The sequence below is a fragment of the Herpailurus yagouaroundi genome, unplaced genomic scaffold (assembly GCF_014898765.1).
Source record: "Herpailurus yagouaroundi ecotype Mexico unplaced genomic scaffold, PumYag 140, whole genome shotgun sequence".
Taxonomy (NCBI): domain Eukaryota; kingdom Metazoa; phylum Chordata; class Mammalia; order Carnivora; family Felidae; genus Herpailurus; species Herpailurus yagouaroundi.
Genome location: NW_024412395.1, coordinates 60,056,828 through 60,073,913, shown reverse-complemented (window position 1 = coordinate 60,073,913; position 17,086 = coordinate 60,056,828). Strand labels below are relative to the sequence as shown.

General features: G+C 36.1%; 1 protein-coding gene across 8 annotated transcripts in view; it reads left to right on the top strand.

Moving 5' to 3' along the window:
* ZNF385B (zinc finger protein 385B) overlaps window positions 1–17,086 on the top strand; it is a 415,410-nt gene that overhangs the window by 318,742 nt on the left and 79,582 nt on the right. For 7 of the 8 annotated variants that reach the window (XM_040475537.1, XM_040475536.1, XM_040475544.1 and 4 more), the window contains one exon: window positions 8,876–9,021. In XM_040475537.1, the coding sequence (XP_040331471.1) occupies window positions 8,876–9,021 (146 nt within the window). Of the gene's footprint in view, window positions 1–5,146; window positions 5,169–8,875; window positions 9,022–17,086 lie in introns of those variants that run through there. The other variant, XM_040475541.1, reaches the window with a different exon arrangement.

Sequence of the window (17,086 nt, the reverse complement as noted above, 5' to 3'; positions counted from 1 at the left end):
AAAATAAAATAAAATAAAATAAAATAAAATAAAATAAAATAAAATAAATAAAATAAAATGTCTTAGTTCCATGAGGCCATTAGGTCCTTCACATGCTGTAAAGAGAGAGCAAAAAGTTCCTCTGTAACAGAAAAAGGCTTCAGACTTCACGAAAGCATCTTGATGCCATAGACAGGAATCATTGGGCAAATGTAGCACAGGACCATCTCCCTGTCTCTTTTTGCCAGAAAGTTTCGTCAGGCTACAGTGACCTCCCAATCCATGCTCGACCTCAGACAATTTTAGTAAAGCTCTGTCTGGAGATAATTTTGGCTTCTCCAAAGACTTGGTAATTTAGGAACTAAGCTCATGACATTCCCTTTTGATAAGTCAGGTATATTAAAAACTATTTCAAAAAAATGATAAAGCACTTGTCAGAACCCTGTTTTCCCTTCTTTGAGTTTCCTTTCTTGCATGGTCATGCTTAATAATGTCAGGTTACAGGTGGAAAAACTATAACAAAGCAAAAATATTGTCCATTCAGCTTCAAAGAAGACAATTGATCCTCAAGGCTTTTTCTGAAAACCAATTATCTTCTTTACTTAAATTCTGAAATTCTCAGATTTTTCAATTCTACCTCAAAAACGGATGACAGCTATTAAGGTATCCACATGTGTAATCATATGATATTTTGGTACTACAGAGTAAAAAAATCTGACCCTTTCTTTCAACATTTAAATATAAGAAAGTCAGTGCATGGGCAAAATATTCAGATATAAATGAATCCCGACGTGGCTGTAAGTATTCTATCGCCACACATTCAAAAGGCCATCCATTGCATCTTAGTAAAAGATTCATCGTTTTGTGTAAAAGCTGGCATATTACTACTAAACCCAAAGGACATTGTGGCTTAAAATCCATCATGATGTGGCTTCACTGCTGTTTTTTGAGGCAGCACTTCATTATTGCCCATAAACTTCAGTGTGATACTCAGAAGGATTTATTTTTAAATGCAACATTCTGCCAGGATGCCGCTGTTGGACTCTCTGGAGGGAACCCTGAGGTGCCCCAAGGGAGATCCAGGAGCAGAACTGCCAATTGTTAAGATTTTATGGACTCAGAGTTCTAGATACACATTTTTCTCTTTGGCATCAGTAGATTCTGTGTCAGTCTCTTCCATCCACTTAAGAAATTCAGCAAGGAAGCATCAGCATTAAAGGGAAATTTTATTTTCTCACAAATCATTTTGAGCAAAACCAAGCTGGCAGGGGGAAAAAAACATCATATTCATCCTAAAAGTATACAAACCTGACAGCGTTTGAAGATGTTCTTCTTATTGGAGAATTTTGCCAGTATTTGCCAAAATAGTTTACTAAAATTATTATCATTGGACACATTACTTCTAAAAAGTTTCTGGTGAAGTATAACATACAGATGTGTGCACATAAGTGTACGGTTGAATGAATGTGCATAAACATAACATACCTGTGTAACTGGCACCAAGACCAGGTAGAAGACATTTCCAGCACCTTAGAAGCCCGTCTCATGCTCCACCCACCCTTCCTACAAGGATAGCCCTATCCTAACAGTATAGATTAGTTTTGTCTGATTTTGTACTCTGTGTAAATTGGTATTATACAGCATATTGATATGCTTCCTGATTTTAGGGTTTTGTGTTTTTTTTAACATTATGTTTGCAGGGTCTGTTTGTTGTTGCGTGTAATTATAAGTCATTTGTCTTCATTGCTATATTCCATTATGTGAATGTTTTATTGCATGAAGAACCAAAATTCTTATTTCTACTGTTGATGGGTTAATTACCTAATTTCCAGTTTGGGGCATTGTAAATAGTATTGCTATGAGCATTCTAGTGCATATTATTTCTGTTAGGTAAATACCTAAGGCTGGACTTGCTGAGTCATAGGGTATGTATATATTCAGTTTTAGTAGATATTGCTGGTTATCCAAAGTGGTCGTAACCATTGACACCAGAGGGGAGGAGGTTGGGGGGATGGGCTAAATAGGTGATAGGGAATAAGAAGGGCACTTGTGATGAGACTGGGTAATGTATGGAAGTGGTGAATCACTATATGGTACACCTGAAACTCTATTACTCTGTATGCTAACTGGAATTTAAATGAAAACTGAAAAACAAAGTTCTAGTTGCTCCATATCCTTGTCAGCACTTGATAATCTCAATCTTTCTTCACTGTAGCCATTCTTGTGGGTATGTAGTGATATCTCATTGAAGTTTTAATTTGCATATCCCTAATGACTAATGAAGTTAAGCACTTTTTCATATTTACTGGCCATTTTAGTATATATTTTTGTGAAGTGTCTATTCTTCTACCCATGTTTTCTGTCATGTTTTCATTTTCTTATTGATCTATAGGAGTTCTTTATTCTAGATTAAAGTCCTTTGTCAAAATCTCTATTTTATTATTATTCCCACTCTGTGGATTACCTTTTCATTTCCTTGATATGTCATATTCCCACAGATTTATTCTTCATAGAGTATATTGTCAATTTTTTCATTATTAACACCTTTTGTTTCCTATTTAAGAAATCTTTGCTTACCCCAAGGTCATAAAGATGTTCTGCTTTTCTCTTTCCTGTTTGATCTTTTAAGCCAGAAATGCTAAGAATATCTTGAATGCTTAAGAAAGTTTTAAATTGTAATACATTTGGTTTTCTCCATGTTTTTCCTTATGCAGTTCACTCTACTATTCTACCATATTCACCTCTCAAAATACGCATCATCCTCGAGACTTATCTTAAGAAATAGCTCATCTATGAAAACATTTATGAACCTAACTCCTAAACAGATGTAATTTCTTTCTTTCTTGAACCCCTTTAGCATTTTGGTGATAATTTGTGATCCCTGACATATCCTGACTTTTATAACTATTGAACTTAAGTATTTATTCTCCCGGGATATGGTGTAACGTGAGACGAGTAGGAATAGTTCATAACTCCAGTAACCAAAGCTTGGTATGTGTCAGGCACAGGATTAAGCATTTTTCTTAGAAAAGTACTACCAGTCTTATGCCATAGGTATTCTTATTTTCCCCAATTTATACAAAAGAAAATAGAGGTTGTCCACATTTGCACAAGAAAGTAGTAGACCTGAACTCCTGAACTGGTACATTTCACTTGCGTAGAACAGCATTGCCTGAAGGACATGCCAAGCATTAATGGTTCCAGAATCTCTGTGGGGGTGGGGGTGGGGGGGAAGAATTGGTTCATGCTCAAGAAATTGAGAGTAGAAATTATATCTGCCTCGACATTCACAGTGCCTGTTACTATATTATAAGCTGCAAGATGTCTTGCAAAAAAGAATCACTTTAAACTTTGTTGAAGCCAGCATTTTTTAAATGTATTTGAGGACAGAATCTTTTTCACGTAACAACTTTACATATAACCCACTTTATGGAATGATGACATGGGCTTTAAAGTCAGTCAAACAAGAACTGAAACTGAGGCCTTACTACCTACTGCATACTAGGTGATCTCAGTCTCTTTAAGCCTCACCCTTCTCATCTGTAAAACGGGATAATAATACAAGCCTCATAGAATTGTATTATAATTTAATAAAATAAGGAACACAAATCACTTAGCCATATATAAAGTAAAATCTCATTAAATGGTAGTAGTGGTTTATCTTCTCCAAAAAGTAAAATAAATTCTGTCTGATTCAGTTTATATAGTCCCTGCAGCTGTTAGCACTATGGCTTTACAGTTGTTCATCCATAGTATTTATGAAATTAAATAATACTATTACTTAGGGAAGGTTATTTTTAGATAAATATATTCTAGAAGCATTTCCTATAGAGTATTAAAGAAATCTTATATATTTTAGTTACCAGTATCAATCACTACATTAGGATCAAATAAAAGTTTCAACTAACTCCCAGCTTCAAAGAAGATTGAACATTTTAAATATCTTAATTCAATGGTAAAATGCTGTCTGCAGCTGGAGCATGTGCCGATATAACTGAAGTGTTTTCAAGTGTGTAATTTGGTGACCATAGCGCAGTAGTAAAGAACAAAATTCAGTAGTCAAATTTCCTGGATTTTCATATTGCCTTCTCCATGTACAAAATACTTGTGGTTGAGCTTATCTTCTTTGTGACTCAGTTTCTCATCTGTAAAATGGGGCTAGTAATAATACCTTGTTTATTAGGTTATTGTGAACACATATGTATAATTTACACATATACTCTTTTTTTTAAGTCATTTATTTCGAGAGAGCACACCCGTGCAAGAGCATGGGAGGAGCAGAGAGAGAGAGAGGGCAAGAGAGATTCCCAAACAGACTCTGCAATGTCAGGTCAGAGCCCAACGCAGGGCTCGATCCCACGAACCGTGAGATCAACATATACTCTTAATATATACAGAAATCAGTATATAATAATGTATAAAGATGTAAATGATATAAACATATAATTTAATATACCTAAATGAGTATATATGGATATACACGTACAGATGTGTATATATATTCTTATGTGTGTCTACGAATGTACATACATATGTAATGTGTTTAGAATGGTGCCTGGCACACAGTATGCACTATAAAAATGTTATCTCTCAGTTTTTATGTGGCCTTTTCAGAAACAAACCCTTTTCAGTCACATAGCCTATTCACATAGCTACCTCCTTATGACTACAGTAGATCTCCTGATACCTTGGTTTTCCTCACATGACAGACTGATGAAAGAAAGGAAATGGTGAGAGAGAGACCACAGGAGATGCTGGTTGGTGGTTGTTCTGGTAAGAGGGAAGGTTACTCACTGAAGCTGAGAAAGCAATAAAAAGAGAAAACTGAGTTTGGTAGAACTTGAAACGCCACTCATTTTAATTTCTTTAAAGACATCTTTGGGGGGAAAAAGATACCTTTGGGAGTTCTATAATTGGCATTGCCTCTACCTAATAGACTTTTATAATATGCTAAGCTTTTTATTTTAGTACTCAATAAAGCAGACATACATAATAATGGCATAAGAAGAAACTACTTCTGCAGGATATAGAATATAGATTTGATGTCATTCTGTAAATGCTTCTTCACACAGTTTTTCTGTGACTTTGGAGTTTTCTCCTTCTAACGCTGAGGTGTTTCGTTTGCTCCTGTTATGGTACATAGGGAAGAACCACTAGAAAGCCTTACAGCTATCACCTAAACCTTCAAGGTAATATTTCTAAACATGAAAGATCACAGCAATAATGTCAAGTGTTGCCTAACTCTCAAATGAGGTGTTATTGTGATGAATTACGATATAATCCGTTGACATAATAAAGCACCTATTATGTTACAGAGGCAGTTGGCTGTAATAATAGTTTTATGATCATAGTGGTGAGTTGTCTTTCTCATATGATTGGTTTCATAGTTATAGATGAAAACAACTTGGAATTTACAGTGAAAATGAAATTGGGGGGAGAGGCTTAATTGCATTCATAGGGGGAGTATATGAACATGTGGAATTTCCATGGTGAGAGTGGTGACTCTTACATCTTTGGGGTATACATGCTGGTGTGTGTGTGTGTATTTCATTTTAGGTCAGGGAGTCTGATCAATATATATACAGCAAGTGATATAAAATCTTTATTGTCAAACAAGGTAGAGCCCTATTATGACTTAATTCATTATGATATATACCAGATTATATCCTAGGCTTTGAAATAAAGCTACATATAGGAGGTATCTTACATAATATTGCCAAATCATACAAAAGACAAAGGTTGGTCCTGTCCCCTGGGCGGAGCAATGTAAAGGATTTTTATGCTGAAATCCATGCTCATTCATTGTATTTCCAACCCTCTTTTTTTTTTTTTTTTTTTTTTTTTTCTCAGCAAATTGAAGAGAAATTAAGCATTTTCTTGCAGGATGCAATGTATTTTGGCCACATTTCTGCTTGTATCTCCCACTAACTTTTGAGCATCCTAGGGTGAGGAGAAATGCTTCCCAGCCTCAGAACAGTAGTGAAATCAGGAATAAGGTGACAGAGGGATTAAAACCTAACCCAGCCTGTGCAAAAAAGTGCACTTTATCCCCATTCATCTCCCACTTTCAAAAACTTCCTCTGAAGCCGTGGGTCTTGGTGAAGCAATCTGAAAAAGCAGGTCTTAAAAGTGAAAACAGCAAGGTTGAGGTGAAGGGAATTGATGAAAGCAGTTTGTATTTATTCAGGAGATCTACCAGTGCTTTAAAACAATCTGTGTTTAACATGGCAAATTGTCTGTCATTAAAATGCTAATGAATGGTAAACAGCTGCTAAGTTTTTATGCTAATGAATGGTGGCTGCGAAGTAGTTCTCAAGCCTTGTCTTTATTAGCATAGATATTTGATTGGGTAAAGGGGGATCATTGCGCATTCTGACCTTTGTTGATGGAGCAATCTGTTTGTCAGGTTCTGTGTTGTGTTACATTTGAGTTGAGTTTGTTAGTACAAAATGACTTTTGCCAGGCCCTCTGATACCGTGTGCTGCTGGTGTTATCAGAGTGTTACCATTATGGGCTTAAGGAAAAAACTTTGCTTTTTGGTGAGTGGGGGAGACCCATGATGGCAAAATAATTCATCCGTTCATCAGGCAGCTTGAAGTAGAATAGTTCTGCATACTTTCTAGACTTTAGGCTTTTGACAATTATAATAATTGTGAGTTGTAAAAGGCCATCGTTCTAAAATAAGAAATATCTCTTTTTTTTTTCAATTAAGCTACAGTTTTAAAGCAAAGCTTTTAAAATAAATATTTTAATAAGTGCTTCTGCAGCATTTGAAATACTGACATAATATATCATCTTGGATCTATAAGCTCTGAAGTTAGCAGTGACTGTAACGTCACCTAATTAGAAGAAAAAGTGTAATTAAATACAGGGTGGTCATGTGAATGCCAGGCTGAGATCAGAGTATTTACTTTGGCATCTGAAAAACAACATTACTGTTTGATCTATACTTTTGGTTGATTCTATTTTTGCTGAGTCCTACTCTACATTCCCTAATGGATGAGGCTGACCTGAAGACTTGCCATTACAGATAAATGCTTCAGAGCCTTTTTCTTTTTTTCTGGTTTTAGGATCAATGTAAATGAGGCATGATAGTCCATTAAACACTATTACTAATAATGTTCTGGAATGATTTGGAATATAATGCAGAGTTTATTAAGAAAATCCATTATCCAAGAATATATCATTGAAATAGAAATTTTAATTATTCTGGAACACTGTGTGAGGACGTTGGTAGAAGTTTTAATAGTTGGAGCATTTCCCCATACTGTTTATTTCTCCTTCAAGTCAGTAGGAGATTTTTGGCATATGATTATTTGTGGTCCTATATAGACATACTGGGAGAAATTGGAACCCTCATACACTGCTTGTGGTACTATAAAATGGCTCAGACATTTTGGAAAACAGTCTGAACGTTCTCAAAACATTAAACCATATGATTACCATATGACCCAATAATCCCCAATTCTACTCTTGCATATATAGCAAAGAGAACTAAAAATGCATCTCCACACAAAAACTTACAGACAAATGTTCATAGCAGCATTACTCAGAATATCCAAAAAGTGGAAACAACCCAAATGCCCATCAACTGATGAATGAATAAGGATAAAGTGAGTCTATTTCAATGGAATATTTCACAGCCTTAAAAAGGAATGAAATCTCATACATGCTACAACATGGATGTGCCTTGAAAACATTATGCCAAGAATGAAGCTTGTCACAAAGGAACTCATATTGTATGACTTCATTTAAATGAAATGTCCATAATAGACAAACCTAGAAACAGAATGGAGTAGTGGTTGCCAGGAGCTGGGCGTGTTGAGAGGAAGTGTGGAATGACTGCTAATGGGTATGAAGTTTCTTCTAGGGATTGTGAAAATGTTCTAAAATTGATTGTGGTGATGTGCACCGCTCTGCAGAAATGCTAAAAACCATTGAAATGTATACATTAAGTGGGATAATTGTCCAGTATGTGAATTACATCTCAATAAAGTTATATTTAAAAAGGAAAAAAAGGCACACCTGAGCCTGTGTCTCAGAGAGCCACCTGCATCAGCAGCTACTCACCTACAGTATGTGGAGGCTTCAGAAGAATGCTTGTTACTGGAGAGTGCTTTAAATCTCCCACACATGGTTTAGCCCAGATTCCTAAAGAGATGACAGCTAATTTAATTGTTAAAAAAAAAGGGGGGGGGGTAGTGGCTACAATAACACAAAGCTCGTTAGAAATAAAAGTTGGAGACAAATACTTGAGTTCCTGTCCCAACTTCTCCCCGTCCCCCAATACCATGCCCCACCCAGGCAGTAATCACTCCTTTTGGGTTCCCTAACTATCCAATGTCTAGACTACTTATTGCCCTCACAGCAAGGGCAAGCTTCACTTTGGTTTTTTTAGAGATAAAATTGTTTGAGTCATAATTTTCTTGGGAGCAGTCACTATGAGTCCGAGGTTTTTTGTTCCCCTTGTAAAAACCCTATAATTATCTTTGATGTGCATAAAGCATGCCTACTAGCTGTTCAATAACTGACTAGTAAAGAGCATCTGCTGCAAGAACCTCATCCCCTCCTCTCTCCTACATTTTTGACTACTCAGCGACAATGGTTGAACCCACAGGATGATCTCATTCTGCCCCACCTGCCAGCAGAATCTGTGTAGTTTGTATCTCTGAGCAGCCCTTGGCCCCTGCCGTAGGGAAGTATTCTGCATCACTGTCTCACATAATGAACAAGAAGACCCCTTTTAACTGTGTTCTCTCCTCCTGTGCCATTTGCTTACTTTCGGCATAACTCTCTTGCTCTGGGGTTGCAGCTCAGCAGTCCTCTTTTTGCATGGTTGGTTGGGGGTAGATGGATAGGAGGAAGATTGAATTCATTTTTGTTTTGTTCTTGGCAGGCAGTACATGCCACACTGCTACACTTCCTGCTCTTGTGCGCACACCTACCCTGATGATGCAGCCTTCACTGGATATCAAACCATTTCCACTGTCTTTTCCAGTGGACAGTAGTTCTGCTGTGGGGCTCTTTCCAAATTTTAACACAGTGAGTAAATGCATTTTTATTTTATTTGTGTCCTCCTCAATCTCTTTCATTCCAGTTGTGAATAGGCAATAGATATAGCCTGCTTCCAAAGTGTGTAATTTTAGACCATATATTGGTTACACTGACCAGCTATGTTGTGCAAGATACTCCTTCTCCTGTAGGGGTTAGTCCAAACAATAGCCAGCATATTTCTTTTACAGATATTCCCACAAGTGACTTTTCACCTGTGGCTTTGAGCAGTTTTGACAGACTTCGGTGGCTTGAGAACCTTATTATTTCTGGGATACTATTCACATGCTCAAGAACACAATTTAGAGATACCAAGCCACATTGATTTTTCCCTACTACTAGAAAGAAAGGAAATGCTTTAACTACCTAGATACATTTTTATTTGGGACATATTTTAGATCTTAAACAGAATTTTTATTGGAAAACTACCGTGGATTATGTGAATGTGACTCTATTTTTTAAAAAGTACTTTAAAGCTACATATTAATTGTCTGCATGATACTTTGACATTCCCTTTAAAACATACAATAAAGATTAGTGAATTACCTACAATTACTAATGTTCTTCATTCAGGTCAGCTGACTGTTTATCTGAATGAAAGACATTTTGTAGGCATGCCAAGTGGAACATGACACCTTTCAACAATAGAATTCAGCATAAAATCAGTCCACAGCCAAATGCTAAACTTGTAGGAAGAGAAAAGGTTAAACAGTTCAGGTGATTGTATGAGTTGTTTGTTTAGTCAATAAATGCAGTCATTTGGGACCTGATGGTCTACATGAATTATACAGCATTATAGAAGCTGCCATAATCAAGAAAAAGAATTGCATTATCAACACCACCAGACAGTGAGCATTTGAAGTATTGCCAAGTGTTTCCTTTTGCAAACTTATCTTCTGTATGAAGTGAGACAGAAAGAGGATTTTTCCTCAAGGCTTGTAAATAAATCTGCTGATGGGCCTTCTGTCATGGCTTAGTGTCGTAAGGTAATTGGGGGGTAGGGGATCAGCCTTCTTTTTAAGGAGCACTGGCTGTGACTTAGCGAATAAACAGTTGAAGTGAATGTTCACGTCTGTTTGGGTTTTTCAAAGACAAGTCAAACAGTTTAAAAAAGAAGAAGAAGAAGAAGAAGGCATAAACAGGTGAGCATCATTTCTAGCGCAGTGGAGCAGTTCAGTGAGAGAAATCAGGCCTGCCCTGACCACTTTAATCCATCAGGAGTAACCACACAAAACACCACATCATGCCATTTCAAACAACTTGAACTCAAGCATGCCTGTTGTATCGTCTACTGAAACATGGGTGATACATTCCAAACATAACTGAATTAAACTATACTTCTTAAAATACTTACTAGGTGTTTTTATTTTGATTAATGTGCATTTAGAAGACAGCATTTGTAGCCACTGCAGAAGTCCAGCCACTGTCAGGCAGGCACTGATCATGTGGGTAGGGTAGGCCTGAATGGTTCCTACTGCAGCTCATTTTTTTTAACACAAATAATACATGGATACTTATTTCAAAGATTCAAATAAAACAGTAACATTCAAAGCAAAATGTGTAAGTCAGCATTCTCTGCCCTGTGTATATCTTTACTCCCTTTGCTAGAGGCAAGCACCCTCATAGGCATCCTTGTCTTCCCCTTCTAGAAGTGTGTTATGCACATACTTAATAGGAACCCAATCACAGTTGTCTTTCTACAACTGTGATGGAATGATCGGCACTATTCTCTAAGTTACTTTTTTCAACTATCAAAATGTCTTATGTATACTTCTGCATTCTTAAGGGCTATAAAAAATGGAAAGAATGTCTTCATAATTTTAAGGTAAAAATACGGTTTCATAATGGTTTACTAATGTTGTGTAGGGCTGATAGACATACTAACTTGCCTTTTTGTTTGTTCCATATATCAATTAACATTACGAAATCTTTGAGAAAACCCAAAGCATAATTCTTTTTTTATAAAATTTTTTAATGTTTATTTATTTTTGAGAGAGACAGACAGAGTGTGAGTGGGGAGGGGCAGAGAGAGAGGAAGACACAGAATTCAAAGCAGGCTCCAGACTCCGAGCTGTCAGCACAGAGCCTGATGCGGGGCCTGAACCCCCAAGCCTTGAGATCATGACTTGAACTGAAGTCAGACGCTTAACTGACAGAGCCACCCAGGCACCCCAAGCATAATTCTAATAGGAGCTCACTTTTTTTTTCTTGAAAGAAAATAAACTAGTAATTTTCAAATGGAAATACTTTTGGTTATGATGAAGAATATAGCAAAGAACTACATGAAATGATCATTTTACTCTCTGTATTATATTACATCCAATGCATTTGGTGGGCAGAGAGTACTTCTGGTAGGATATTAAAAAATTAAGTCACTGCAAGTGAGACCCTCTATCATCTGGTAAATAAATTAATTTATAGGATCATTGAACTACCTATGATTTTTCATTGAGTTACAGCTTCAATTACTCTACTCTTTTCCCTATAGACTATTCCATCCCAGTGTCTAACTCACCTCATAAATTTCCTAGGACAGTTTCATAAAAGTCATTGTCCACATTTTCCTAGGAAACATTTTTGTATCACTAATAGTAATTATACTAGATCATTGTATATTTGTGAGGTTTTCTGTCCTTTAAAGAACTCAGACCTTAGAACATTTTAGTAGACCATGATTATGATTCAGTTCCTATTGTCTAGAGGAGAGAGAGTTAGTAATGGAAGAACTGAGACTTGAATTAGAATCTCCTAACTTCAAAACTCATATTCCAGCTTGTCCGCGTCTTTGCATCTTTCGGTCCAGGTTACCTCCCACATCATTCAGTGTGAACAAAGCTCAATCAGAAATCTTTTGTGCTCTTTTCTGGAAGCATGGTAGCCAATTTTCAGCAGAATCATTACATATAAAGAGGAAAGAATTTTTTGAATGTGTAAAAAACAGAATATATTTTAAAAAGTTGTAATTTCTTGTTAGCAAATTTTAAAAACCTATTCCATTCAGTAGTCCACTTGTTCTTTGAAAGGCAAGGTGAATGCTGTTATAATCACTTTCTTTTTAACCAAAGATAGTATTAGTAACTATAAGGAATGTATTTTAACTCGTAATTATTATCAGAAGAATATAAACACTGTACTCTCATACCATAGCTCAAAGTTTTAGAATTTTGAAGTTCTGCTGTCTTCTTTAAGCAGATTTTTAAAAATGCATATAAAGTAATGGTTTCCTCCTGTTTTTGTAGGGGAGTATGATAATGTTACATGAGAATTATAGCAAGAATGAAATGGGATTCTGTCATATTCCAAAATGGGATACTTACCTGTTGTATATTAAATGGTACACAATGAAGAGACATGCTTCACAGCATTCATTTAGTGGCTGTCTTACCATCTACCCCACAACTGACAAAATCTCAGTGTTTACATGTGAAGAATAAGCAAATAATTCAAGACACTGTCCAAGTGGAGCTATGAAGAGACATGCTAGGAAAGGCAGTGTAGATCACTGATACTTTCTGATGGGCTGCATGTCAAGGATGCATGTCTGGAGAACAGTGATGTTAACTCTGCACTTCAGCAGTTTTACTTTACAGGGGGGCTGTTTTGAGTCACTTACAGGTAAAAGGCTCTGCAAACCACAACAGCAATGTTTAAAGATCTCAACCTTTATATCTAAAGCCTAATGGGCTTCTTTGCCTAGCTACCTATTAATGCTCACTTCCACCACTGCCCCACCTTCAACCATTTGTCGTTCAGGGCCGACTTAGATATCACCTCCCTCACGGGAAGTTTTCTGTGATCTGCGAGTCTGCATTAAGTGCTATCCTCTGTATTTCCAGGGTACCCCCGGATTACCTCCATTATAACAGTTGTCACACTATAGTCTAATTACCCAATTATCTATATTCACTAGGATGTCAGATCCTTGAGGACAGGGCCTATGGTATGTTCATCGCTGGATGCCTGGTATCTGGCTCGAGAGCTCAGTAAAACTTTTCTGAAGGGAAGGAAAAAAGGAGGGAGGAAAGGGGCCCAGTTTTTTGCTTCTCAATGCACATGCTCCCCTACCCAGCAAAGGAAACACCAACATTTCTGAGCCGTATCTACGCATGAGGTATTAAGCCTAAGTGTTCACTTTCATTTGTATTTCTCTGGGAACTGTCATCCTTTTTTTAACTTGAGGACAATAATTAGTTACAAATTTTTCTGCAGCTCTAGTTCTGGCTTCCTCTGTGTGGATGGTATGGAAGCTTTGCAAGTATCTACTACATTTCTTGTCCTGGGTCCTACTCTTAAGAGCAGTTAGTTTAAAAAGAAAATTATTCATTACTGGGTTTTACTGAAAACATAATATATGCACTAACGAGTACTGGATTTGATGAAGAGGATAAACAAAATAAGTAAAACAAAAATTCCCTAGTGTGCAAGAAACTTCTAAGAAATAGAATAAAAAAGACTAGAAAAGGAAAGATAACAAAAACCAAGAAATATAGGCAAAGTAAAAATAGTTACTGAACTTTACAGTATTATAGAAGAGCCAGAAAGAATGATTTTTTTTGTATCCCAGTAGAGCTATTTTCATTATTTTGTTTTTCACTTTGATTAAATTTGTCAAATGCCTCATGGTCGTCCTTTAGTTACTGTACATAATGTTTTGGTAGCTACCAAAATATATTCAATTATTTCTATTAGAATTGGAATTTCTCATTTCCTTTACTGTGGATCCAATTGTTATCTTCATTCAATCCAGATAATACCTGGTATTTAATATCTGGTGTTTAACAAGCAGGTAATACATGATGTTTAATTCTCCATAAGAAGAGGCTGCTTCAGAATTGAAATAAATTGCATATTTAACGGGATGGATAGTATCAACTTATTATGATAAAGTAAGTCCATTAAGAAGCCAGGTCCACACACATACTGCCATAGACTGAGTGTTTGTGTCCTCCTCCCCAAATACATATTTTGAAGCCCTAACACCTGCAGATGGTATTTAGAGATGGGGTTTTTGAGAGGTGTTTAGGGTTAGATGATCATGAGGGTGAGGCCCTCATAACGGGATTAGTGCACTTATAAGAAGAGACCACAGAGAGCTTTCCCTCTCTCTACCATGTGAAGACATAGTGAGATAGCAGCCATCTGCAGACAGGAAGAAAGCTCTCACCAGGACCTGAAGATGCTGGTGCCCTGATCTCAGACTTCCAGTCTCCACAATTGTGATAAAATATATTTCTGTTGTTTAAGCCACCGACTCTATGGTATTTTGTTATGGTAGCACAAGCAGTCTATGACATATATGCAACTTATATATTGTATGTGATGATAATAGGTCAAGTTCCTTTTTAACAGCCACATACTGGATACATACACAGATGTATTTGTGTGACTCTCCATAGCTATAGATATAATCACAAGCCACCTCAAGACCACAGTCACCTATCAATTTCTCTGCTGATTGGCAGGTATTTTCCATGTCTACTATTTCAGATGTCTTTTTGAGTCCTGCCTTGTTTTTGCAACTGCTCTAGGAAAGCATGAGCACAATAGCATCACAGATGCTTTATTGCAAGAGGCTCAACAATCTTATTTTTGTGAAAAATAATCTGATTTTTCCTACATACCTTGAAATTATTTTTTCCTGACACATTAACAAATTTGTGGAACAGAATAAAGATGATTTCTAAGCATACAGTCCCAAATCACTGTATGCCTCTGAATCACCCATGCCAATCTGTGAAATGATCTATATATCTACTGTTTGTCATTCTAAACCCTTGAGTTTCTAGGCCATCCACAGTTTGGTAATCTCAATGAATATTTGAAATTTTTTTTTTTCTTGGGACGCGTGGGTGGCTTAGTTGGTTAAGCATCAAACTTTGGCTCAGGTCATGATCTTACAGCTCGTGAGTTAGAGACCCATGTTTGTATCTGCATGGACAGCTCAGAGCCTGGAACCTGATTCAAATTCTATGTCTCCCTCTTTCTCTTCCCCTTCCCTACTTGTGTTTTCTTTCTTTCAAAAATAAGTGAACTTTAAAATTTAAAAAAAAGCTCTAAAATTTTTCTCTCTTGTACCAGAAATAATAATATATTTATCAAGGAGGTACAAAATAAAGAAATTGGGAATCAAAATCACATTTATTTTGCTATTAATTCATGCCATGTTTCTCATGATGTTTTACTGTAAGGAAACCTGAAGTAAGCCAAAACATTTAATTTTTAAATCTATCTTTAATACTTTTACTATCTAATGAAGTCTTGATTTAAACATTTGGATACATACTTTTTTATCTGATTTTTTTTCATTTAATTTAAACAAAATATTTTATCTCTGCTAATGTAACCAACTGTGAGGGTTTTTTTTGTTGTTGTTGTTTTGTTTTTTTTTTTTTTTTTTTTTTTTGGCCATTTAAGCCTTCTTTTTTACTCTAGTAATGCTTTGCTCTCATTAAAAAGTTATATATTCCCTATTTCCTAGGATGTTAGTATGTCCAGCTACTTGAAATGATACATTTGTCCAAATAAAAAAATAGAATGAAATAGAGATAAAATAAATAAAATAAAATGGATAAGAAAATAAATAAAATAAAAAAGAGAATATGGTTGAATTTTTATTTTCATGATATGCTTAAAATATATTGAAGGATCTTATTCTTCTATATGTTCTAATGAAATGTATATTAGAATATGCCAAGTTGAAATTTTCCATGGTTACTGAAATTTACTTAAAGAGGGGGAGGGTGAAGGGCTGTTGCTGGACTTAGAAAAGTGAATAGCAACACCCTAGATCATTTGAAAAAAAATGTTTATAGGAAATCTTTGAAATGTCGTATAAAACTAACAAAGATTTTGTACAAATATTTAAGCATAAATTCCTGCCTGGAAATTTTTACAACTCTATTCAATATGACAGAGAAAAATTATGTAAACATGACCTGGGAGGAAAAAAACTACATCGTGACCATTTATCTATACTATTGTCTCCCTCTTCAAACTACAAACATATCTTTTAAAAATTTAAGTCATGTCCTTTGCCCTATTCAAAAGTGTCAAGATTTACCTGTTAAAGACTTTGTGTTCAAAGCTCCCTTTACTCACTGTTGAAACCTCTTTAGAATATGTAGATATTATTTATATGGTATGTATACATGTATGTTTATATAATGTATGGTCATATGTCTTCTCTCTCCCTAAATAAATTATTTGTCTGTGGCGTCTAGGAAAACGCATTCATTCACAACCACTCACTAAATGTCTATGCATGCCAGTCATTGTGCTAAGAGTTACAGTGAATAAGACAGAAGCTGCTCACTGTCTGATAGACATTACTTCTTCCTCTTGTAAAATTCACCATAACATAATAGAGGATATTGTTGATAGTCAAGAGTCAATTCAGTTGATTAAGCTGCCAAGAAACATTAGATTAAGACCTTGATGGGCTCTTATGCAGTAAGGGAACACAAGGTTTCAGAAGCCTGTGAAAAGAGGCGTCTGTAGTCCCACCACGCTATGTCCTCTCACATGTCCCTTTCATTATCCCAGTCTCAACCTCACATGGCTCTGGGACCTCATCTTCAGTGCTAGGGTTTCAAGGATTATGTGTACTTGGAGGGCACATCAGATTTTCTGGCAAGACAGGTCTTCAGTTTTGGCGCTGTCCCAGCACAGCATTTTTCAAGAGTAGAGTCAACTTGGAAAAAGTGTCTATGTCAGGCCATCTTCTTAAAATAATTTATCTTATTCTTAACAAATCTCCAGTTAATTAAAAGGAGAAGAAACCAACAACAACCTTTTTCTTAGCTTCTCTCAGTGACCAAGTCTTTAAGTGCCAATGATAAAGTAGGGGAGCTTAATAAATATAAAAAAGTAGCAAAATATTATTGTACCAAACATTCCCTTCAGCCCAAAATGTTATTTCCAAATTGGTTGCTCTATAAACATTAATTGATGGTGGTGTTTTCTGGAAAACTTTTATCAAAAATTTGGGAATCCATCCAATAGCCAACAGACTGGGCTTTTTCTTTTTCTTTTCCTTTTTCCTCCCCCCCTCCCCCCG